Here is a 19561-nt window from a genome sequence, read left to right on the forward strand (position 1 = left end):
TGAACTTGGGCACTTGACCACTGAGCCACATCCCCAGCTCTATTCTATATTTTATTTAGAGATACCGTCTCACTGAGTTGCTTAGTGCCTTGCCTTTGAACTCATTATCCTCCCGCCTTAGCCTTCCAAGCCACTGGTACTACAGGCATGTGTCACCACGCCTGGCAGGGATATTATTCTAATATTTCTTAACATATCTTTGTATACCATTTTACCTTAATGCTTTTCTTTTTTTAGTTATATGCAAAATTAATTTTCATGAATTTTACAAGTGGGGAATAGTCTTCTGACTTCATTAAGCTCTGTTTTGTGGAATATTCAAAATATAACTGGTTTCTAGGATTCCTTGGTTCTGTCCTCCCCAATTTTAGTCTGGACCTGGTCTTTTCCCCCATCATGATCAATTCTGAATCCACTCCCAGAAACTTCTCCTCAGTGAGAAACAATACCCTAAAAGGGAGCACTGCAAGGTCAGGTCTGAGGGGCTAAACTGCTTTCTAAACCTTTTGGTTCTTCTATCAAGTGGCTCATACACTCTCCTACTATTAGAAAGATCAAATCCCTTCCCAGTTTTAGCTACTTATTCCAAATTGGCCACTCTAATTTCTTCTGGGGTTATTCTATTCTTCAGTCTATATAACATCCTCAGTGCTTCAAGTTTCTTGCTCCCACACAAACCTGAGAGTATTCAAAAGTCCTGTGCTGGTAGTTTCTCCCTACCTACTTCAATTTGAGGGTTTGTGTGGATACCATATCATCTAGTTTTGTTGCAGATTTTGTTTGTAGGTTTTTACTTGAGGACTCAGAAAAGCTATGCTGTTGTTGCCATGATCGTCTCAGAATTCTGAGAATTTTAATTTATATTAAATCATTCCATTCCACAACTACTGCATGAATTAGTACTATCCATACTCCCAAGCACATAGATAAAAAAGGTTTAGTAACATGACCAAAATTACACACCTAATAAGCTGCAAAACTGGGATTTTAACCTAGATTCTTAAAATCTAGAGCCTAATATTCTTTATTATGATATTTATAGGAACATAATTCATTACACAGGAATGTATTTTACAGCAAACTTTTTAGAAATTTATCCAATAAAGTGAGAAACATAATAAAACAACTCAAGTTTTAGAAACTAGTACAAGTCTTCTAAGTAGTCAGTAGCATATGATAGGCACAGAATCTTACTGGAGCCAATTGAAACCTTGACTCTCAAATCTCATGGATTCCTGAATAGCACCACAAACTTAATAAGTTAAAATTCAAGATATTATAAAATTATCCTATCTAATAGCTAGAATACTCGTATGCACATGTTTATGAATAGGAAAAGAGCTTTCAAAGTAAGCAAACACTAAAAACCTACCTGATCTACCTCCTGTAGGTGGAGATACAAATAGAGGCTGAATAACATTCTGTGAGGAAACTGGCGAGGTATTATTAGCTTGATTAGCTGCTGTACAGTTAGATAAGACTGCAGCTGGAACATTATTGGCACAGGAAGCTGCAACTGCTGCAGAATTTCCCATCATCTGAAAGTATAGAAGAAAGTTCAGAATTCTTAAGTTTGGCTTCTTTAACAGCATTGGTTTCTTATCTGAACCTACATTATAGGAAATATTTTGTTTTGATAAGTAAAACACTGAAAAGTCAAACTTTGTATAAACCCTATATAGAAAGGTTACTTCTTTTAGAAGACACGACATTATTTTGAAAGCTTTTTAATTTTGTTTTCCCGAAAAGGCAAACAAAATGATTCAATGAAACTTCAATGAAAAATTTCCTTCAAACTCCTGTCCTCCATATACCTAGTTGCCTTCTTCCCAACCAGGTCACTTCCGTGTTTCCTGCCAATCATTCCAGAGATTTGTAATGCATATATGCATACACATTTCCCCACATAAACACTTTTTAAATATAAAAGGTGCTTTGCATTTTTTTAACTTCAAGATTTCATGAGATTGCAATTTTTGCTGCTTAGGAAAAAGCTCCTCAAGAGAACAGGTTACTTTCTCACAGCATCTACTACAGGGATGAGCATGAAGAGGTAATCAATGGTAACAGACTCCTATTAAACACCGTCCTCACTGGCAGCCCCTATTTCCGAAACTTACCACTAACTGCAGAGTGCCTGCTACCCACTCTGTTCCTCTGAAATTGCATTCAAAGTCATCAGTGGTCTCTATGGCAAACTCTAGTAGACTCTTGTTAATCTTTATGTTGTTTGACCTCTTGGCAGCAAGTGACACTTGACTGTTCCTCAAAATTCTTCCCTCTTCAGAACTTCTACAATATGGAAGCATAATATGCTTTTCTTCCATCCTTGACTATTCATTTTCTATTCATTTTCTAAATTTTGTGAACAGCAGGCTCTGTTCTAGATTCTCAATCTCTTCCTTTTCCCAGACAATCCTATTCACTCTTTGATTTCAGCTTCCTTTCTTTATGCTGACTCTGAATTCCAGAGGACAGCCTTACATTTAAGTTTCAGTAAAACAAAGATAACTTTGTTAGGTAATTTAATATTAACTCATTCATTATGTACAAGTTTCATGGTAAAGTACGAGTAGTTTAACATGAACACATAGAACAGTGTCTGGAATACCATATATGTTTAATCAATTTGTTGAATGAATTTATGAATCACTGTGCCAGGTGCCACAATATTAAAATACTATTTAAAGAAACACAAGCAGATGCTTAGAAGTATGATGAAGGTAAAGAAAGAGAAAACTCATTTCCTCTATTCAGACCATGTAAATGAATGCTTGCTAATACTAAGAGATTACCTTCTGGGGGTAGCTGTATGAGGTAACTGTATCCTGAGGAGACAAAGAACATGGTCTTCTGTCCTGAAGAGACTTTAATGAATACAGAAATATAGTTGAACAAAGAAATCCAGAAGCCAACACATTAATAAAATATCTGCTTTGTTTCAATCTTTAAAGCTAAATGAAAGTGATATGTCCTGAAATCATTCAAGTTTTCAAGTGACTACTAAGACAATGGTTCAAAAGGTATCATTCTAGTACCTAATTTAGGTGACAGCTATATTACCTATCCTCATCACAACCAACCAGTCGTCATGGATTGAAACACCTTCTTAGTACGTCTTTCTTGCCCTAAAAGCTTCAAACACCAATAACAGTTTTCCAAAAAGAAAGCCTTTTATCTGTAGTTTGGGACAAGGATAGGTTCAGTGCTTGTTTAGCTACATCCTAATTAAGCAGGATGTTAACAGAGTAAGGATTCAAATACTATTTCCCTGTGGCCCAAGACCTTGTTTTTGTGAAAGTAAAGATCATTTAAAAAGGCTTAGACTTATGCATAACAGATTACTGTGGCAGTAAAAATATGTTGAGAGCCACAGCCAAAGGGGCCCCAGCAAACTTCCAGCTGCCAGCAAACTTCCAACTGCCGGCTGATGATTGGCTCACAGCGGCCCCAGCAACATCTAGCTGATTGGCTCCTCGGCCCCAGCAACATCTAGCTGATTGGCTCCTCTGCGGTGATGCTCATTGGACTGTTTCCCTGCCCTTTCAGACCACGGAGCTGCTCATTGGGGGACTTTTTTGGCTCCGCCCACGTGACCCAGCCAATCGGCCTCAAGAGCAGGAGGATTGTGGGAGGTGGAGAGAAGCTTGTGTGGGAGAGAGAGGCTTGTGGAAAGCCGGTGGTGGCAGTTGAGGCTCTGAGGGTTTTTCCTGAGAGGCTGTTTTGTTTGGCGTGTGTGGTTCTAAAAATAAAGTTAGTTTCTTTTGACAAGTGGCTCCTGATTGTGCCCAGCCAGACTGCGGCATTTGGTGGCTCGCACGGGGAGCGACTGAGGGTAAGTGAACTGCTCGCCCCTGAGGGCAGGGCAAGAGGATGGGTAGCCATTTTAAGATTCTTCTTTTGTTATTTTGTTTCACTTTTGTTTTAAGTTGCCTGTCCCTGGAGATGTGTAAGATGGAAGAAAAACCGCTCACATCTGAGGAACAGATAGGGAGAAAGGACGGATGGACATTTCAGGAGGCTATTATAATGATTTTGTGTTGTTCCAATTTTGTTTCACTCTGTTTCAGTTTTGTTAGGCGTTATCTTGTTGGGTTGTATTATAGTAGAAATACGGGATCAGAAATTAGTAAAAAACAAACTGAAAGAGTGTTAAGTAAATTGTTAGAGGAAGGAGGCATCTCAGTAAAATCAAGAACAATCAGGGCATACGTTGATACAATACAAAAATGTAGCCCATGGCTTTTTAAGGAGGAGTTGTTAAATATATCACAATGGAACCATCATGGTGAAGATTTAAAAAGAATAGAAAAGAAAAGCCCAGGGACTCTGCCAGTTGGCACATTGCCATTGTGGACGTTCATATCTTGTTTGCTTAGTCCAAAGCCTTCAGTTCAGACAATGGTAGAGGAAGAAGAAGACATAATGATTCAAGTAAAAGAGAAGGTCTCTCAAGTTAGTCAGACAGAGGAAAAGATTCAAGTAAAAGAGAAGGCCTCTCAAGCTAGTCAGACAGAGAAAGAAAGTGTAAAACAGAAAAAGCCATCAGGGGGAAAGTTACAACAGGAGACTGCTACTAACACCTTTCTATCACCAGAGGGTGTAAGTGTCCAACCAACAGCACCACCTCTACAGGAGACTGCTACTAACACCTTTCTATCACCAGAGGACGTAAGTGTCCAACTAACAAGGCCACCTCCATATGCTGGGAGGTCCCCAACCCCCGCAGTTGATAGTTGGGATCCTGAGACAAGATCTCAAATATTAACATGCCCTGTATTTGAGGCAGGAGGGCAGCGATTTTACCAAGTTTTAAATTTCAAAACAGTGAAGCAGCTAAAAGAGGCTGTAACAACCTATGGTCCTCAAGCACCCTTCACTGTAAGCATGGTCGAATCCATTAACAACTTGAACATGACGCCAGCAGATTGGGCTAATATGTGTAAAGCTGTGCTAAATGGAGGACAATACCTGTTATGGAAGGTTGCCAATGAGGAATTTTGCAAGGAGACGGCTAGGCGAAATGCAGCAGCTGGTTATCCTCAGAGAAATCTAGATATGTTGTTAGGAAAGGGACCTTATGAGGATCAGCAGCAACAAATTGCATATGATCCTGGTGTATATGCACAAATTGCTGTAGATGCAATTAAGGCATGGAAGACTTTACAAGGACATGGAGGTTTACAAGGTCAATTATCTAAGGTAATACAAGGAGCTAATGAACCTTATGCTGAATTTGTAGATAGGCTTATTCAAACAGCTACCAGAGTTTTTGGGAATACAGAACAAGCAATGCCATTACTAAAACACCTGGCTTATGAGCAAGCGAATCGTTGGTGCAGAGATATCATTAGACCATGGAAACATGAAGATTTAAACACATATATTAAATTATGTAGAGACATTAATGAACAAGAGCAAGTCGTGGCAGCTGCAGTAAAACAGGCTTTAGATGCCAGAGACATTAATGAACAAGGGCAAATTGTGGCAGCTGCAGTAAAACAGGCTTTAGATGCCAGGCCAAGAACATGCTACAATTGTGAACAAACAGGACATTTTAAAAGGAATTGCCCCATTGGAGGAGGGTTTAACAAAACTAGGTATCAAAGGAGTAGAATACCAGGTATTTGCCCACGATGCCGTAGAGGGAGACATTGGGCTAATGAATGCCGTTCTCAAACCACCATAGAGGGTACTCCATTATCAAAAAACGAACAAGGACCAGGTGTTTATCCACGATATCGTGGAGAAAGGCATCGGGCTCCATTGCCAAAAAATGGACAGGGGGGCCCAATGCTCCGGGGCCCAAAACCACAAATATACGGAGCACTGGAGGAACCCAGCAACCCCATCAGGGTAGTGCCCAGGACACATTGTCCATCAGATCCCTCATCAGACAAACCAGAGGGAGCGCAGGGTTGGACATCTGCGCCTCCGCCAGAGCAGTACTAACTCCAGAGATGGGAGTTCAAATCATTCCCACAGGGGTGAAAGGACCTCTTCCCAAAGGAACAGTAGGCTTATTATTGGGACGCAGCTCTTCTACTCTAAAAGGACTTATGATAAGTCCTGGGGTAATTGATCCCGATTATGAAGGTGAAATAAAAATTATAGCCAGTTCTCCAAAGGGTATATCAGTAATTTCACCAGGAGATAGAATAGCACAGTTACTAATAATACCCAGCCTACATGATAAATTTTCCAGTCGTACTGTAGAAAGAGGTTCCAAGGGATTAGGCTCCACAGGTGTAGATTGGGCTATGCTTTCTTTAAATTTAGATTCTCGCCCCATGCTAAAACTAAATATTCAAGGACATGAATTTAATGGGCTACTGGATACAGGTGCAGACCTTAGCATCATCTCTCGTCAAGAATGGCCAAAACATTGGCCATTACAACAAGCCACTCAAACGCTTCGAGGCCTAGGAGTGGCGACTAATCCCCATAGAAGTGCAATGGTATTAGATTGGAAGGATCCTGAAGGATGTGAAGGAACTATACAGCCATATGTATTGGATCATCTTCCCGTAAATTTATGGGGACGAGATGTCCTAGATCAATTAGGTTTGACATTAACAAATAACATCAACCAAAATGCACCCACTATTATGACTAGACAAGGTTTTAGGAAAGGAAAAAGATTAGAAAAACAAGAACAAGGTATAGCAGCACCAATACAAATAGATCAAGGAACAGACAGACATGGGTTGGATTTTCAGAAAGGGCCACTGAGACAATAAAAATTACTTGGAAATCAGAAAGACCAGTATGGGTTCCTCAGTGGCCCCTGACTAAAGAAAAGATACAAGCAGCCCATGACCTGGTCAAACAACAATTAGCAGAAGGACATATACAACCTTCTGTATCTCCCCATAATACTCCCATTTTTGTCATCAAAAAGAAATCTGGTAAATGGAGATTATTGCAAGATTTAAGAGCCATTAATAATGAGATGGTTATTATGGGACCTGCTCAATCAGGGATTCCTCAATTGTCTGCTTTGCCAAAAACCTGGTATGTTTTAGTTATAGATATTAAAGATTGTTTTTTTTCAATTCCAATTCATCCTGAGGATAGTCCACGTTTTGCATTTACTATCCCTGCACTGAATCATGAAGGTCCTGATCAGAGATATGAATGGAAAGTACTCCCTCAAGGGATGGCTAACAGCCCAACTATGTGTCAAATTTATGTTAACAAAGTAATCCAGCCACTTAGAAATCAAAATCCTGAACTACAAATATTTCACTATATGGATGATGTATTATTAGCACACAAAGATAAAAACACATTGCTAGAATGTTATGCCACACTTACAAACTTATTAAAAAATTATAATCTAGAGATAGCAATAGATAAAGTACAATTAAATTTTCCAATTAATTATTTAGGAGTTCTATTATCCTCAACCATGGTCCGTCCACCAAAAATTCAAATACGAGTAGATCAACTCAAATCACTTAATGACTTTCAAAAGTTATTAGGAGACATAAATTGGATAAGGCCTTATTTAGGTATACCAACAGGAGAGTTGGGACCTTTATTTGATATCCTAAAAGGTCCATCAGATCCAAATTCACCCCGAATGTTAACGCCTGAAGCAAGAAAGGCATTAAAAATCATTGAAACATATATGGAAAATATGCATTTGGATAGAATTGATATAAGTTTGCCTTTATTATTTATTGTACTACCAACAAAAAATATTCCTACAGGAGTATTTTGGCAAGAAGGTCCATTATTATGGATACATTTATCTTATTCTCCTAACACTATTCTTACTAGGTATCCTGAGGCTGTAGGACAATTAATACTCAAAGGAATAAAAGCAGCAAAGGGAGTGTTTGGAATTTCTCCCAATAAAATTATTACTCCATATACTATGAATCAAATTGATGAGTTAGCTAATGAGTTAAATACTTGGGCAATAATCATGTGCAAATCTAATGTTTCATTTGATAACCACTTACCATCTAATCCTTTATTGTCTTTTTGGTCATTGCATCCTGTAATTTTTCCAAAAATGACAAGAAAAACACCTATCATGAATGCTCCAAATATATTCACTGATGGGTCAAATAATGGTACAGCAGCAGTAGTTACCCCTGATCAAACTTTTACATTTTTAGTACCCAAACAATCAGCTCAAAAGGTAGAGCTTAATGCAGTTTTACAAGCTTTTGTGATGTTTAAAGATTCTGTATTTAATTTATTTTCTGATAGTCAGTATGTAGTTAATGCTATAGTATCTCTTGAAGATGCTGGTAGGATTTCCCCTTCTTCTACTGTTTTCTCTTTGCTTTCCACTATACAAAGTCTAATCTGGGACAGAAAAGATCCATTCTTTATAGGACATATCAGGGCACATACAGGATTGCCTGGAGCCCTTAGTTTGGGCAATGATTTAGCAGATAAAACTACACATGACATACATATTTTCTCTACACTAGAAGAAGCTATAAATTTTCATAAAAAGTTCCATGTCAATGCTAATACTTTACAAAAGCGTTTTAAAATAACTAAGGAACAAGCTAGACAAATAATAAAACAATGTCAAAATTGTGTGACCTTTTTACCACAAGTTAATCTTGGAGTCAATCCTAGAGGATTGATACCTAACCATATTTGGCAGATGGACGTCACACACTTGCCAGAATTTGGAAAATTAAAATATTTGCATGTTACAGTTGATACTTCTTCTGGATTTTTGATGGGCTCCCTTCATGCCGGAGAAAAAACTAAAGATGTTATAGCTCATTGCTTACAAAATTTTGCCACTGTGGGTGTTCCAAAACAGTTAAAAACAGATAATGCCCCTGGTTATACTTCTACCTCTTTTAAACAATTTTGCTCAACATTTGGCATTACTCATATAACAGGAATCCCATACAATCCACAGGGACAAGGCATAGTTGAAAGAGCTCATCAAACTATTAAAATGTACTTATTAAAGCAAAAAGAAGGAATTGGGAAGGGGTATATATTCCCCAAAGATAAACTTAAAATAACCCTTTTTACTCTAAACTTTTTAAATTTGGATTCATCAGGACTTAGTGCTGCGGAAAGGCATATGTGTCCAAAAAATGTACATAAGCCCAAGGTACTTTGGAAGGATATTCTAACAGGACAATGGAAAGGTCCTGACCCAGTAATTGTCTGGAGTCGGGGGTCTGTTTGTGTGTTTCCACAGGGAGAACAGCAGCCGATTTGGATTCCAGAGAGATTAACCAAGGTCCTGACCCAGTGATTGTCTGGAGTCGGGGGTCTGTTTATGTGTTTCCACAGGGAGAACAGCAGCCGATTTGGATTCCAGAAAGATTAACTAAAGCGATTTCTACAGACCAAAAAGAAGATGATTTGGCTCAAATCCATAACAACTGATATCCAAAACTCCAGTTTGGCTATTCTTACATCTGCAACAGAACCAGGATGCTTTTTTTCAATATCTATTTTATTATTGCCCTTTGCCATATCATGAAGTTCTATTTTGTTTTTTGAGCTCATACAGACCTAGGTTAATGTTTTGCTGATCAGTTCTATTTTTTGACTATAGAGTTTTTAAACATTGCAATGGAGATTTCACCTGTAAAAAGTTATAAGGCCTTTACTATAATGTTATGTGTTGTATGTATTATATTATGTGTGCACACTTGTGTTTTGTGTTATATGTTTGAATGTATGTATGTCCATATATCATATATGATGAGCGCTCATGATAAAATGGATCCAAATATTTTTTTTTAATTCACGTGATTTAAATGGTTTAATTTAATTGGGTAAACAGCTGTTAAAGATTGTTTTAATATGTGAACACAAAAGAAGGTTAACAGATCTGTTTGTTTACTTTCACCTTTCCTTTTCATTATATTTAATAATTCTCTTAAAGACAATGTAAATTGTTAAGAAAATTGTTTTCTTTTAGTGCCTTCTGTAATGTTACATAATTTTTTCTTTAGCCATTATTGCCAGAATTCCTATCTTCATCCCAGTGCTGGTGAAGTCAAAGATAAAACCAATCTACAGCTTCTACAATAGCCATCACTGAACTGCTTGCAGAACTTGCCTGGACACATTGTGAGCTCACCTGTATGCATTGTGAACTATCTGTTGGTGCAGCGACTTGTGGTAGTGTTGGGGTATTTTTGCTGATGATGTCACCGGTGGTACAATTTTTCAAAGGAGCCCTCAATTGGCTTAATGTCATGGCATTTTGCATCCTCCTCTACTAGTGATGGTCTAAAATTTGGGGGCCAACAGAGGTGAGGCAAAGAACCTCACCCCCCCACTGGTGCAAAGGCCTATCCACAAGTATAGCTGTATGCTGGACCGGTAGTCAGTGACGGGTATGATCCAATTGCAGTGGTACCAACCTAAGACAGGAGGCTGACGCCTAGAGGTCAGTTCATCCGATGACGGGTAAGGACCATATGTTGAATTGGACTGCCTAACAGACACGGTCCCTAAGCCACATGCTTGTTGTTTAAACAGAGAGGGGGAGATGTTGAGAGCCACAGCCAAAGGGGCCCCAGCAAACTTCCAGCTGCCAGCAAACTTCCAACTGCCGGCTGATGATTGGCTCACAGCGGCCCCAGCAACATCTAGCTGATTGGCTCCTCTGCGGTGATGCTCATTGGACTGTTTCCCTGCCCTTTCAGACCACGGAGCTGCTCATTGGGGGACTTTTTTTGGCTCCGCCCACGTGACCCAGCCAATCGGCCTCAAGAGCAGGAGGATTGTGGGAGGTGGAGAGAGGCTTGTGAAAAGCCGGTGGTGGCAGTTGAGGCTCTGAGGATTTTTCCTGAGAGGCTGTTTTGTTTGGCGTGTGTGGTTCTAAAAATAAAGTTAGTTTCTTTTGACAAGTGGCTCCTGATTGTGCCCAGCCAGACTGCGGCAAAAATACAGCAGGAAAAAAATCACTTATAAATTTGCTTTGGATTTGGGGGCTGGGAGTGGAATCTCTTATGAGATTCAAAGCTCTAGGGGCATATCATGAATTCAGAACAAAAAGGAACATGGAAAAAGTGAAATTAAAGGAACAACGAAGTGTCCCTTCCTGTCACCCATAACGATAAGATTTTTATTTACCTTTTCATTTGGATGGCTATTTCAAGAGATGGTATTGAAAGTATACTCAATATGAGAATAATAATAATGGGGTAGGGAAAACACTATTTTTCTAACAAGGGCAAAGTAGGAGAAGGAAGAAGAAAGGGAAAATAATTATGCATCAGAATTTTCTTCTAATTTCTAAGATGTATAGAAAACTTAACAGTAAAACAAAAGTTTTAGTACCTGAAGATTCCAAGGTTAAAATTAATCATAATTAGATAATAGAAAATAATTATTCCAGTTCTCTTGGGTACATGGTAGGAATGCCTTTCTAGTTCCATCTAAAGTTAGGTATGGCCATGTGAGTTATTTGACCAATGAAATATGAGCAGAAATGTTAATAGTCAATGTTCAATTTCTGTATCTTTTGTCCTGCTGAACTGTGAAAGTATGAGCCCATCACTCCAGATCCCTGAGTGACAATGATGAACAGAAGGCCATAACCACCCTGCACTGGACATATAACATTAGCAAGGACAACTTTTCCTACGTGCAGTCAACTGAGTCTTTGGTGGGGCGGGTGGAAGAGTGTTAATGCAGCAAAACCTGAAACAGAAACTGGTAAGTAGAAGTAGGGTGCTGCCATAACAAAAACCTAACTGGGAAGGAGATAATGATTGGTGAAATGAATTAGAAATGCAAATGTTAGTATTATGTTTTGACTATTATCAGCAGTTTAGCAAGGTCTTTTCAGAGATGTATGTAGGAAAAAGTTGGCAGTGTGTAGAAAGGAATGATAGTGAATAGACTAGACAGTCCTTGCATCTAGGGACTCATAAGATTGAAGAAAGCATGTTTCAACCCTAAACTATATAATATAAATGCTTTGGATGATGAAGACCAGTTAAAACTCAGCTTTGCAGCATTAAATAAAATCACTGTTAAAATCTTTGAGTGCATTAAGATGCCTCAAAGCAAGTGTTCAACTAGGGATATAATCTGTGTACTTAGACAAAATACCTCATGAAAAAGTGTCCAAAGGTATGTCCCTTCCATCAATCCTTGATGGGCTCAATGTACTTGCAATCAAGTAGAAAGAACTCAGGGATAAGAAACCAAAGAATTATAGCAAATCTAAGTAGTATATCTATAAAAATGGAATTGTTAGTATAGCTTTTGGTACCAGAAACATAGGAATCAAACAGAATCCAAATAAATTCAACTCAGAGCCAAAGAAACCATGAGCCAGGACTAAAACCATTCAAGGGAAATAAAAATCCTTGAGCCCCTATCTTCTCTATGAAGCAGGCTGAGAAAGTCACTCAGTTACCAAGGAAGGATTATCCTCCAGTGGCTACTTCAAATATGGCCAATAATAATAAATCAGAGAATAGTCCCTATGCGCAGCATGGTAGCCCTCACAATGTGTACCCATATAAATCTCAGAATTGCTACAGACCATTAACTATGTTTCTTATACTTTCCCCCTTTCTGAGTAGTTAAGAACTTTACTGTAATTTTTACACTATCCCACCACTGTAAATTTGGGAGAGGGGTGTTAAACTTGGTGGTTTTGGGTTCAGGCCTCAAGATCAAGAGGAACTGTACCTGGACCCAATATATAGAATCTTACACATTACCCAGAAATCCTGTGCTTTGAGTTTGATTACACTGAATAGGACTTTTTAGGTTGTCTCTTTTGGGGTAGAAGTCAGTATTTTGCCTGCAGGAGGAAAATACATTTTTAAGTTGAATGTTGTAGTTCTTTGTGCTGTCGAAATATTTCCAAATTTTTGCCTTCCAGGCACACAGAGATTAGACTCTTTAGTGAGACCTTCTGTGGTCAACAAAATGAAAAAAGAAAGTAATGCGTCATCTACAGTGAAAGCTTTAAGACCCGATGCACCATTTATCACCTTTTATTTCCTGCTTTGGCAAAAATGGATGGAGCATCCACAGCCTGAATACCTGAGCAAACCTTCCTATAGACCTTCACTGGATATGTAGCATAATCAGAAAGTATACTTGTTAATAATATTGGAATTTAAAGCCTATTTTGATACAAAAAATGTAATAAAATCTTCTAAATGATCATCACTACCAATGTTAGAATGTCCTCTCATACCACTTCATAAGGGACAGATCTAACCAGAATTAATTTCATAAAAGTGGTATGATGTTAGATGTATTACTTAATTTCTATGCTTCAATTTCATCTACAAAATGAGAATATAATTAATTGCCTCATAGGGCTATTCTGATTTAAATAATTTATATATATAGTTCTTAGAACAGTGGTCTAATACATAGTGGATATGAGTTTATTAGTATTTGCTATTATTAAATACCTACCAAGTTTGCTGTAGACACAGTTGTGCTATATACACGTGAAGTTTCATAGTCTGGCTCTAGAGGATATAGCCAAAGGGGGAAAAAAAGTAGCATTAATTTATAGTTTGAAATTCCACCAACAATGATAAATGTCAGATTACATCTCACTGACCTGAAGGATAAAGATACTCTTCATGATATTCCCCTAGAAAAAAAGGCAAGACAAAAGTGTGTTTACATAGGTCTTTTTAGCTCAGCAGATCAAAAAGGACAACACCTGCTTTTTTTTTCTCTTAAGTTTTATGAAATACATTTTCAAAACTAAAATGCATACATTCTTGAAAGTGATTGGAGTTTTTATAGTATTCAATAGACATTGAATCTAAGGATTAGCTACAAATAGTACAAATTTCTCTTCAAAATCCCCTTAGCTCTTAGCTAGGGTTTTTACATCTGTTTGAACGCTATGCCCACTTTTTCCATGTAAGAGTAGTATAGTGTGGCAATCAAGAACATAACTTTATCCAGTGACTTGGGAGGCTGAGGCAGGAGGATCACAAGTTCCAAGCCAGCCTCAGCAACTTAGTAAGACTCTGTCTCAAAATTTAAAAATAAAAATAAAAAATGGGCTAGGGATATGGCTCAGTGGTTGAATATCCCTAGGTTCAATCCCTAATACACACACACACACACACACACAAAAAAAAAAAAAAACAAAACAAAACAAAACAAAACGTAACTTTAGGCCACTTATTTAATCTTTGTACTTCTTTATGGTAAAAATAGGGATTAAAATACCTAGTGCATATGGGTTTTGAGGAGTGTTAAGTTAAATGAAAAGAAATTAGCATGGTGGTAACATACATAGTTAACACTCAAGTAGTGACTGTAATGTAATCTGACTATACCCCATAGTTTTCTGAGGTGGACATTAAAGGACTATCTCAAGCCTTATTAGTTTTTCAGCCTATTTCATGCAATACTTGTAAAATCATTTTCTCCTCAAAAGATGACTCAATAAAATATAAAATATTTTACTTTAAGATCACTATAACAGGGCTGGGGGTGTGGGTCAGTGGTACAGCATTTGCCTAGCATATATGAGGCACTGGGTTCGGACTTCAGTACCACATAAAAATATAAACAACAAAGTTATAAAAAAATATTATAGGGCTGGGATTGTAGCTCAGTGGTAGAGTGCTCGCCTAGCATGCGTGAGGCCCTGGGTTTGATCCTCAGCACCACATATAGATAAATAAAGGTTAAAAAAATCACTATAACATTGAAATGCAGAGAAAAATCAATCTTCAATTTGGCAGATTTCCACCAAATAAAACACCAGAAGTCTAAACTGGATTTGATTCTGAAACATCACTCATAAATCACACAGGCCTTCAACTCCTCAGGACATCAGGGTTTAAGGTGAGAACAAAGATTAAGTTACTACAAATGTGCCACTATGGGTGAGAAAACTATTTAAAGCTACCCATGACAGCTAAAAGGAAAAGACAAGAGTCATCTGAATAAAAAGGCAAAATATGAGCATTCTTAAGCACATGCATGTATAAATATTTTACAGATCACTCTTGTACTAAAGATTTTGCCCTCATTCAATTCCTAGAAACATCTACTCTTATTTTCCTAAATATAAGTAGCACAAAGAATATCACAAGAAAGAAGGAACCTAATTAATATAATCAAGTCATTCAAATACCACAAACCCCAATCATCCAGAATTCTTCCAGGAGACAGATATCACTTAATAGTAAATGGTAAAAAAATAAACACAATCCACAGTGGAAGGTATGTTAAGGGTACAAATATACAACTTTAGACATGGACCCATCTCTGTCAATCACAAAGGACCACATAATATATGATTCTGTTTATATGAAATGTCCAGAATAGGTGAAATCCATAGAGATAGGAAACATTACTGGTGATAGTCAAGGGCTGAGGGTTTGGTAGTAAATGAGGAGTGGGCCCTAGTGATATAGATTCTATTGGGGATAATAAAAATGTCCTAAAATTAACTGTGAAGTTTGAATATAGTAAAAATCACAGAACCTTACACTTTAAAAGGGTAATTGAATGGTATATAAATTATAAAGCTGTTACAAAAAGTTATATATCCGCCATTTACCAAAGGTATGACCTTGGCCATATCATTTACCTCTGAACCTCAATTTCCTCATATATAAAACAGGAATACCACATTCCTCAGGAGGATACAGTAAGAACTACATTAAATTATAAACATAATTACTTATTAAAATGAATGGCGTCATTGTGTTTATACGGATAGATTTCTATGGGTGAAGAAGTTATTTTGCAGTAGTCTTGTAAAATAAAAACTAGTCAAATGAAAAGGCTAACATATACAAATGATGAGAACAACTATAAATAGCACTTTACTGGGCTGGGGCTATAGCTCAGTAGCAGAGTGCTTGCCTAGCATGCGTAAGGCACTGGGTTCAATCCTCAGCACCACATAAAAATAAATTTAAAAAATAGCACCTTACTAATAAGGAATAGATATTTTCCATTGATAACTCACCAAATCATAACTCTAAATCAAAGACCTATGCAGAAAGCCGAAAATGATTTATAACACTACAGTGGCTTATTTAAACAGAAGTCTGTTCTTTTGAGAAATAATACCTTTTGAGGACATCTTTGAAAAACCAGCAAGCTGAGATAATAACTTTGAATTCTTTCAAACTCAAAACCAAACCTGTGGTCTACTTCATAGCCTTGATGTGCTAATACCATAGAATCATCTTTTAAAAAGTATTTGACAATAATTGACTCACCACTGTCAGTCTGAACATTGCCCTCCTCTGAATTGAAAGTCTGTTTGCCTGAGCTATGTCCCCGTCTTGCAACGCAGTATCCCGAAGCAGCAGGAACCATTGTAGCAGGACCTCCATGGTTCTATACCAAAGACAGACATATACACATGCACTTTCATTAGTCAGAAAAAAACTAGAGGGATATTTTTAAAGAAACTAACACTGTGAATTGCTGTTATAAAAAAGTCTCTAAGTAAATGTTTTAAAATTGTACTTTTCAGAATAAAAATATGTGAAGTAATGATGAAGGAAACAAAATATTGGAGCTGGGGTTGCAGCTCAGTGGTAGAGTGCTTGTCTAGCATGTGTGAGGCACTGGGTTCAATTCTCAGCAATGCATATAAATAAATGAACAAAATAAAGGACCATCAATGTCTAAAAAAATTTAAAAAAAAACAATATTAGCCAATATATAGGGGTAAGATTGTCTACCTCTACCCCTTATTTAATAATAACTTTTTAAAAAATTTCATCACACATCTTTAAAAACTCTAAGATGAGCCAGGCATGGTGGTGCATGCCTGTAATCCAGCTCAGGAGACTGAGGCAGGAGGATTGAAAGTTCAAAGCCAGCCTTAGCAACAGCGAGGTGCTAAGCAACTCAGTGAGTCTATGTTCCTAAATGAAATAAAATACAAAAACAAAGCTGAGGAAGCAGCTCAGTGGTTGAGTGCCCCTGAGTGCAATCCTGGTACCAAAAAAAAAGGCTCTAAGATGAAAGCTCATGGTTTTGAAGAAGGCGTTTATTGTTTATAGAAAAATGTTAAAATTTATACATTTGATTTACTTTTTTTAAAAAAAAGGAAAAACAAGTTTTTAAAAATACTTCTAGTTGTAGATGGACATAATCACTTTATTTTTAATGTGGTATTGAGGATTGAACCCAGTGCCTCACACATGCTAGGCAAACACTGTGCCACAAGCCACAACCCCAACTAGTAATTAGCTTTTTAAGTGAAGCTTTGATTACTTACAGGTACAGTTGGATAAGCAGTCTCTCCTCCTTCTTCAACTTCATAAAATGTAATAGTTTCTTCCAAGCCACTGGGTATCTGCCCATTCACTGGGACAAAGGCATACTGGCACTCCTTATTCATACAACGCATCTGGCGGTGACTACGTCTAAATGAACTTGCGTAGTTCAGAAAATAAAAAAGGGAAATGTGATAAAATATGGTAGGTAATTTGTTCGTGATTTCTAAGTAACAATCGAAACATTTCAAAGTTGACACTTAAAGATCAGTCCATATTATCATTGCTCAGCAATGAAACTACACTTACCATTTTTTCTGACTCCTAACACTTATAATACTTACCGAGATCTATAGGAGAAGTTATCATAGCTCTGGCAGCACCTTTTACCTGGGCCAGGGTAAAAACTAACTTTAGGGCCCGGCATGTTGTGCCTGTTTAGAAAGCGAGGTGAATCCCTAAAAATGAAGGGAAAGGAAAACAGAACTCTTTACTCGGACTCCTCAGTCTCTATTAAATAGAATCATCACATCTTTCTGAAAATATTCAAGAGCTGCTTTGCTATTCTTAATATTGGTATCAGGCCTACCCAATATTAATGGATACAATACCATGTATCACATGGATACTCATTTTGATGGCATTCTATCTTTGAGCATCGATTCCTCTGCTTTACATTTCCTTAGACTATGAGAATGCAAATATGCAAACGAACTCATTTGACAAGAATTTAAGTATACATCAGTTCTATGCTCTTTAGGCAAAGAGTATAAAAGATACTCAGACTACTAAGGAACTTTTCAATTCTATTGTAATTATGTCTAGTAATTATTTCCAAGATCTAAATAAAGACATTATCATGAAAGTCAGTTAAGTCTCACCTGGGCATCCCATATCCCCGACCTTGTCTCTGAGAGGAATTCGGAGAATGAAAATGTTCATCGGATAAACCATCGCCTCCTGTCTGTGAGTAGTGAAGTGGAGGTTCGTGCCCATAACGCATCTCATGCTGAAGCCTGGGTGCGATGAGGGAGCCTCCCTTGCTATATGCCATAGTCATATAAACCTCTTTCCCTCGAACTTTCTTGAACAATTTCTTCCGTTGCTTCATGTCCATCTCCGACATGGCTTTTAGGCAAAAAAGTAACAAATTTCATAACCAAAGCAAAAGGTCCAGTGTTCCCACACTGCCTTAAATTCTCAAGAGTTTTTCTTAACAAAGCAAATGGATTGCTGGGTATCATGACACATGCCTGTATTCCCAGCAGCTCAGGAGGCTGAAGCAGGAGGATCGTGAGTTCAGCAACTTAGTGAGACCCTGTCTCTAAAATAAAATACAAAAGGGCTGGAGATGTGCCTCAATGGTTAAGTGCCCCTGGGTTCAATCTCCAGTACCCCCCGCCCCCCAAAATAGATGGAGGGAATTTTTGTATTTTACATGGATGCACTAGATACTCCACTTGGAAGAGCAAAACCAACAGATAATTTCTGTATCAATAGGTATTTGAGCACCTTTAGTACAGGTAGATTCTGTCATCAAAACATTAAGTCATCCAGTCCCCTGCATCACTATTACTATTTTTAATATTTTTTTAGCTGTAGATGGACACAATGCCTTTATTTATTATTTTTACGTGGTGCTGAGGATCAAACCCAGTGCCTCACACTCATAAGATGAGTGCTCTATCACTGAGCCACAATCCCAGCCCCTTATTACTGTTTTCAAAGAAAGTATCCTTAATATCTCTAGCTGCTTTTTTTGGTGGTGGGGGGGGTGATACTAGGGATTGAACCAGGGCCTCATGCATAGTGGGTAAGAACTCTAAACTAAGCTATACCTCCAATCCTTTCTATTTTTTATTGTGAGACAGTCTCACTAAGCTGCCAAGGGTGGCCACAAAATTGTGATCCTCCTGCTACAGCCTCTCAAGTCACCAGGACTACAGGGATGTGCCACTCTGCCCAACTACTGGCTATTTAGGAGGTATTTTGCTCGTTCTTTGAAAAATATTTTCCCCTCAAGTTTTAGAGCCTAAAATCTATACCAGCTTATGGTTACCATTAGAATAGTGGTTTCTCATTCTGGGACAATTTAGTCACTCCCTTCTTCAGGATACATTTGGTAATGTCTGGAGACATTTTAGTTGTCAGAACTAGGCAGAAGTGCTACTGGCATCCAGTGAACAGAAGCTAGGGATCATCTTGCCGTTCACAGGACAGACCCCTTTACACCATCCCAAAACACCAATAGTGAGGAGGTTACGAAACCCTATGCTACAACAGGACATATGATATACCTTAACAAAAGTACAACACAGGTAAGTAAAAAAAACGGGGGGAAGGCTACAAAATGGGGG

At 37.9% G+C, this 19561-nt stretch overlaps 1 protein-coding gene across 11 annotated transcripts in view; it reads right to left on the reverse strand.

Annotated features, from left to right (window-relative positions):
- Alg13 (ALG13 UDP-N-acetylglucosaminyltransferase subunit) overlaps positions 1-19561 on the reverse strand; it is a 79827-nt gene that overhangs the window by 15641 nt on the left and 44625 nt on the right. For 5 of the 11 annotated variants that reach the window (XM_048796918.1, XM_015497918.2, XM_048796921.1 and 2 more), the window contains 8 exons: positions 18086-18332; positions 17549-17662; positions 17207-17363; positions 16194-16314; positions 13553-13585; positions 13402-13457; positions 2796-2867; positions 1373-1538 (listed from right to left, as the gene is read on the reverse strand). In XM_048796918.1, the coding sequence (XP_048652875.1) occupies positions 1373-1538; positions 2796-2867; positions 13402-13457; positions 13553-13585; positions 16194-16314; positions 17207-17363; positions 17549-17662; positions 18086-18332 (966 nt within the window). Of the gene's footprint in view, positions 1-1372; positions 1539-2156; positions 2293-2795; positions 2868-12689; positions 12773-13401; positions 13458-13552; positions 13586-16193; positions 16315-17206; positions 17364-17548; positions 17663-18085; positions 18333-19561 lie in introns of those variants that run through there. The other 6 variants (XM_048796917.1, XM_048796926.1, XM_048796925.1 and 3 more) reach the window with 6 other exon arrangements.

Source organism: Marmota marmota, unplaced genomic scaffold, assembly GCF_001458135.2.
Source record: "Marmota marmota marmota unplaced genomic scaffold, marMar, whole genome shotgun sequence".
Lineage (NCBI taxonomy): Eukaryota > Metazoa > Chordata > Mammalia > Rodentia > Sciuridae > Marmota > Marmota marmota.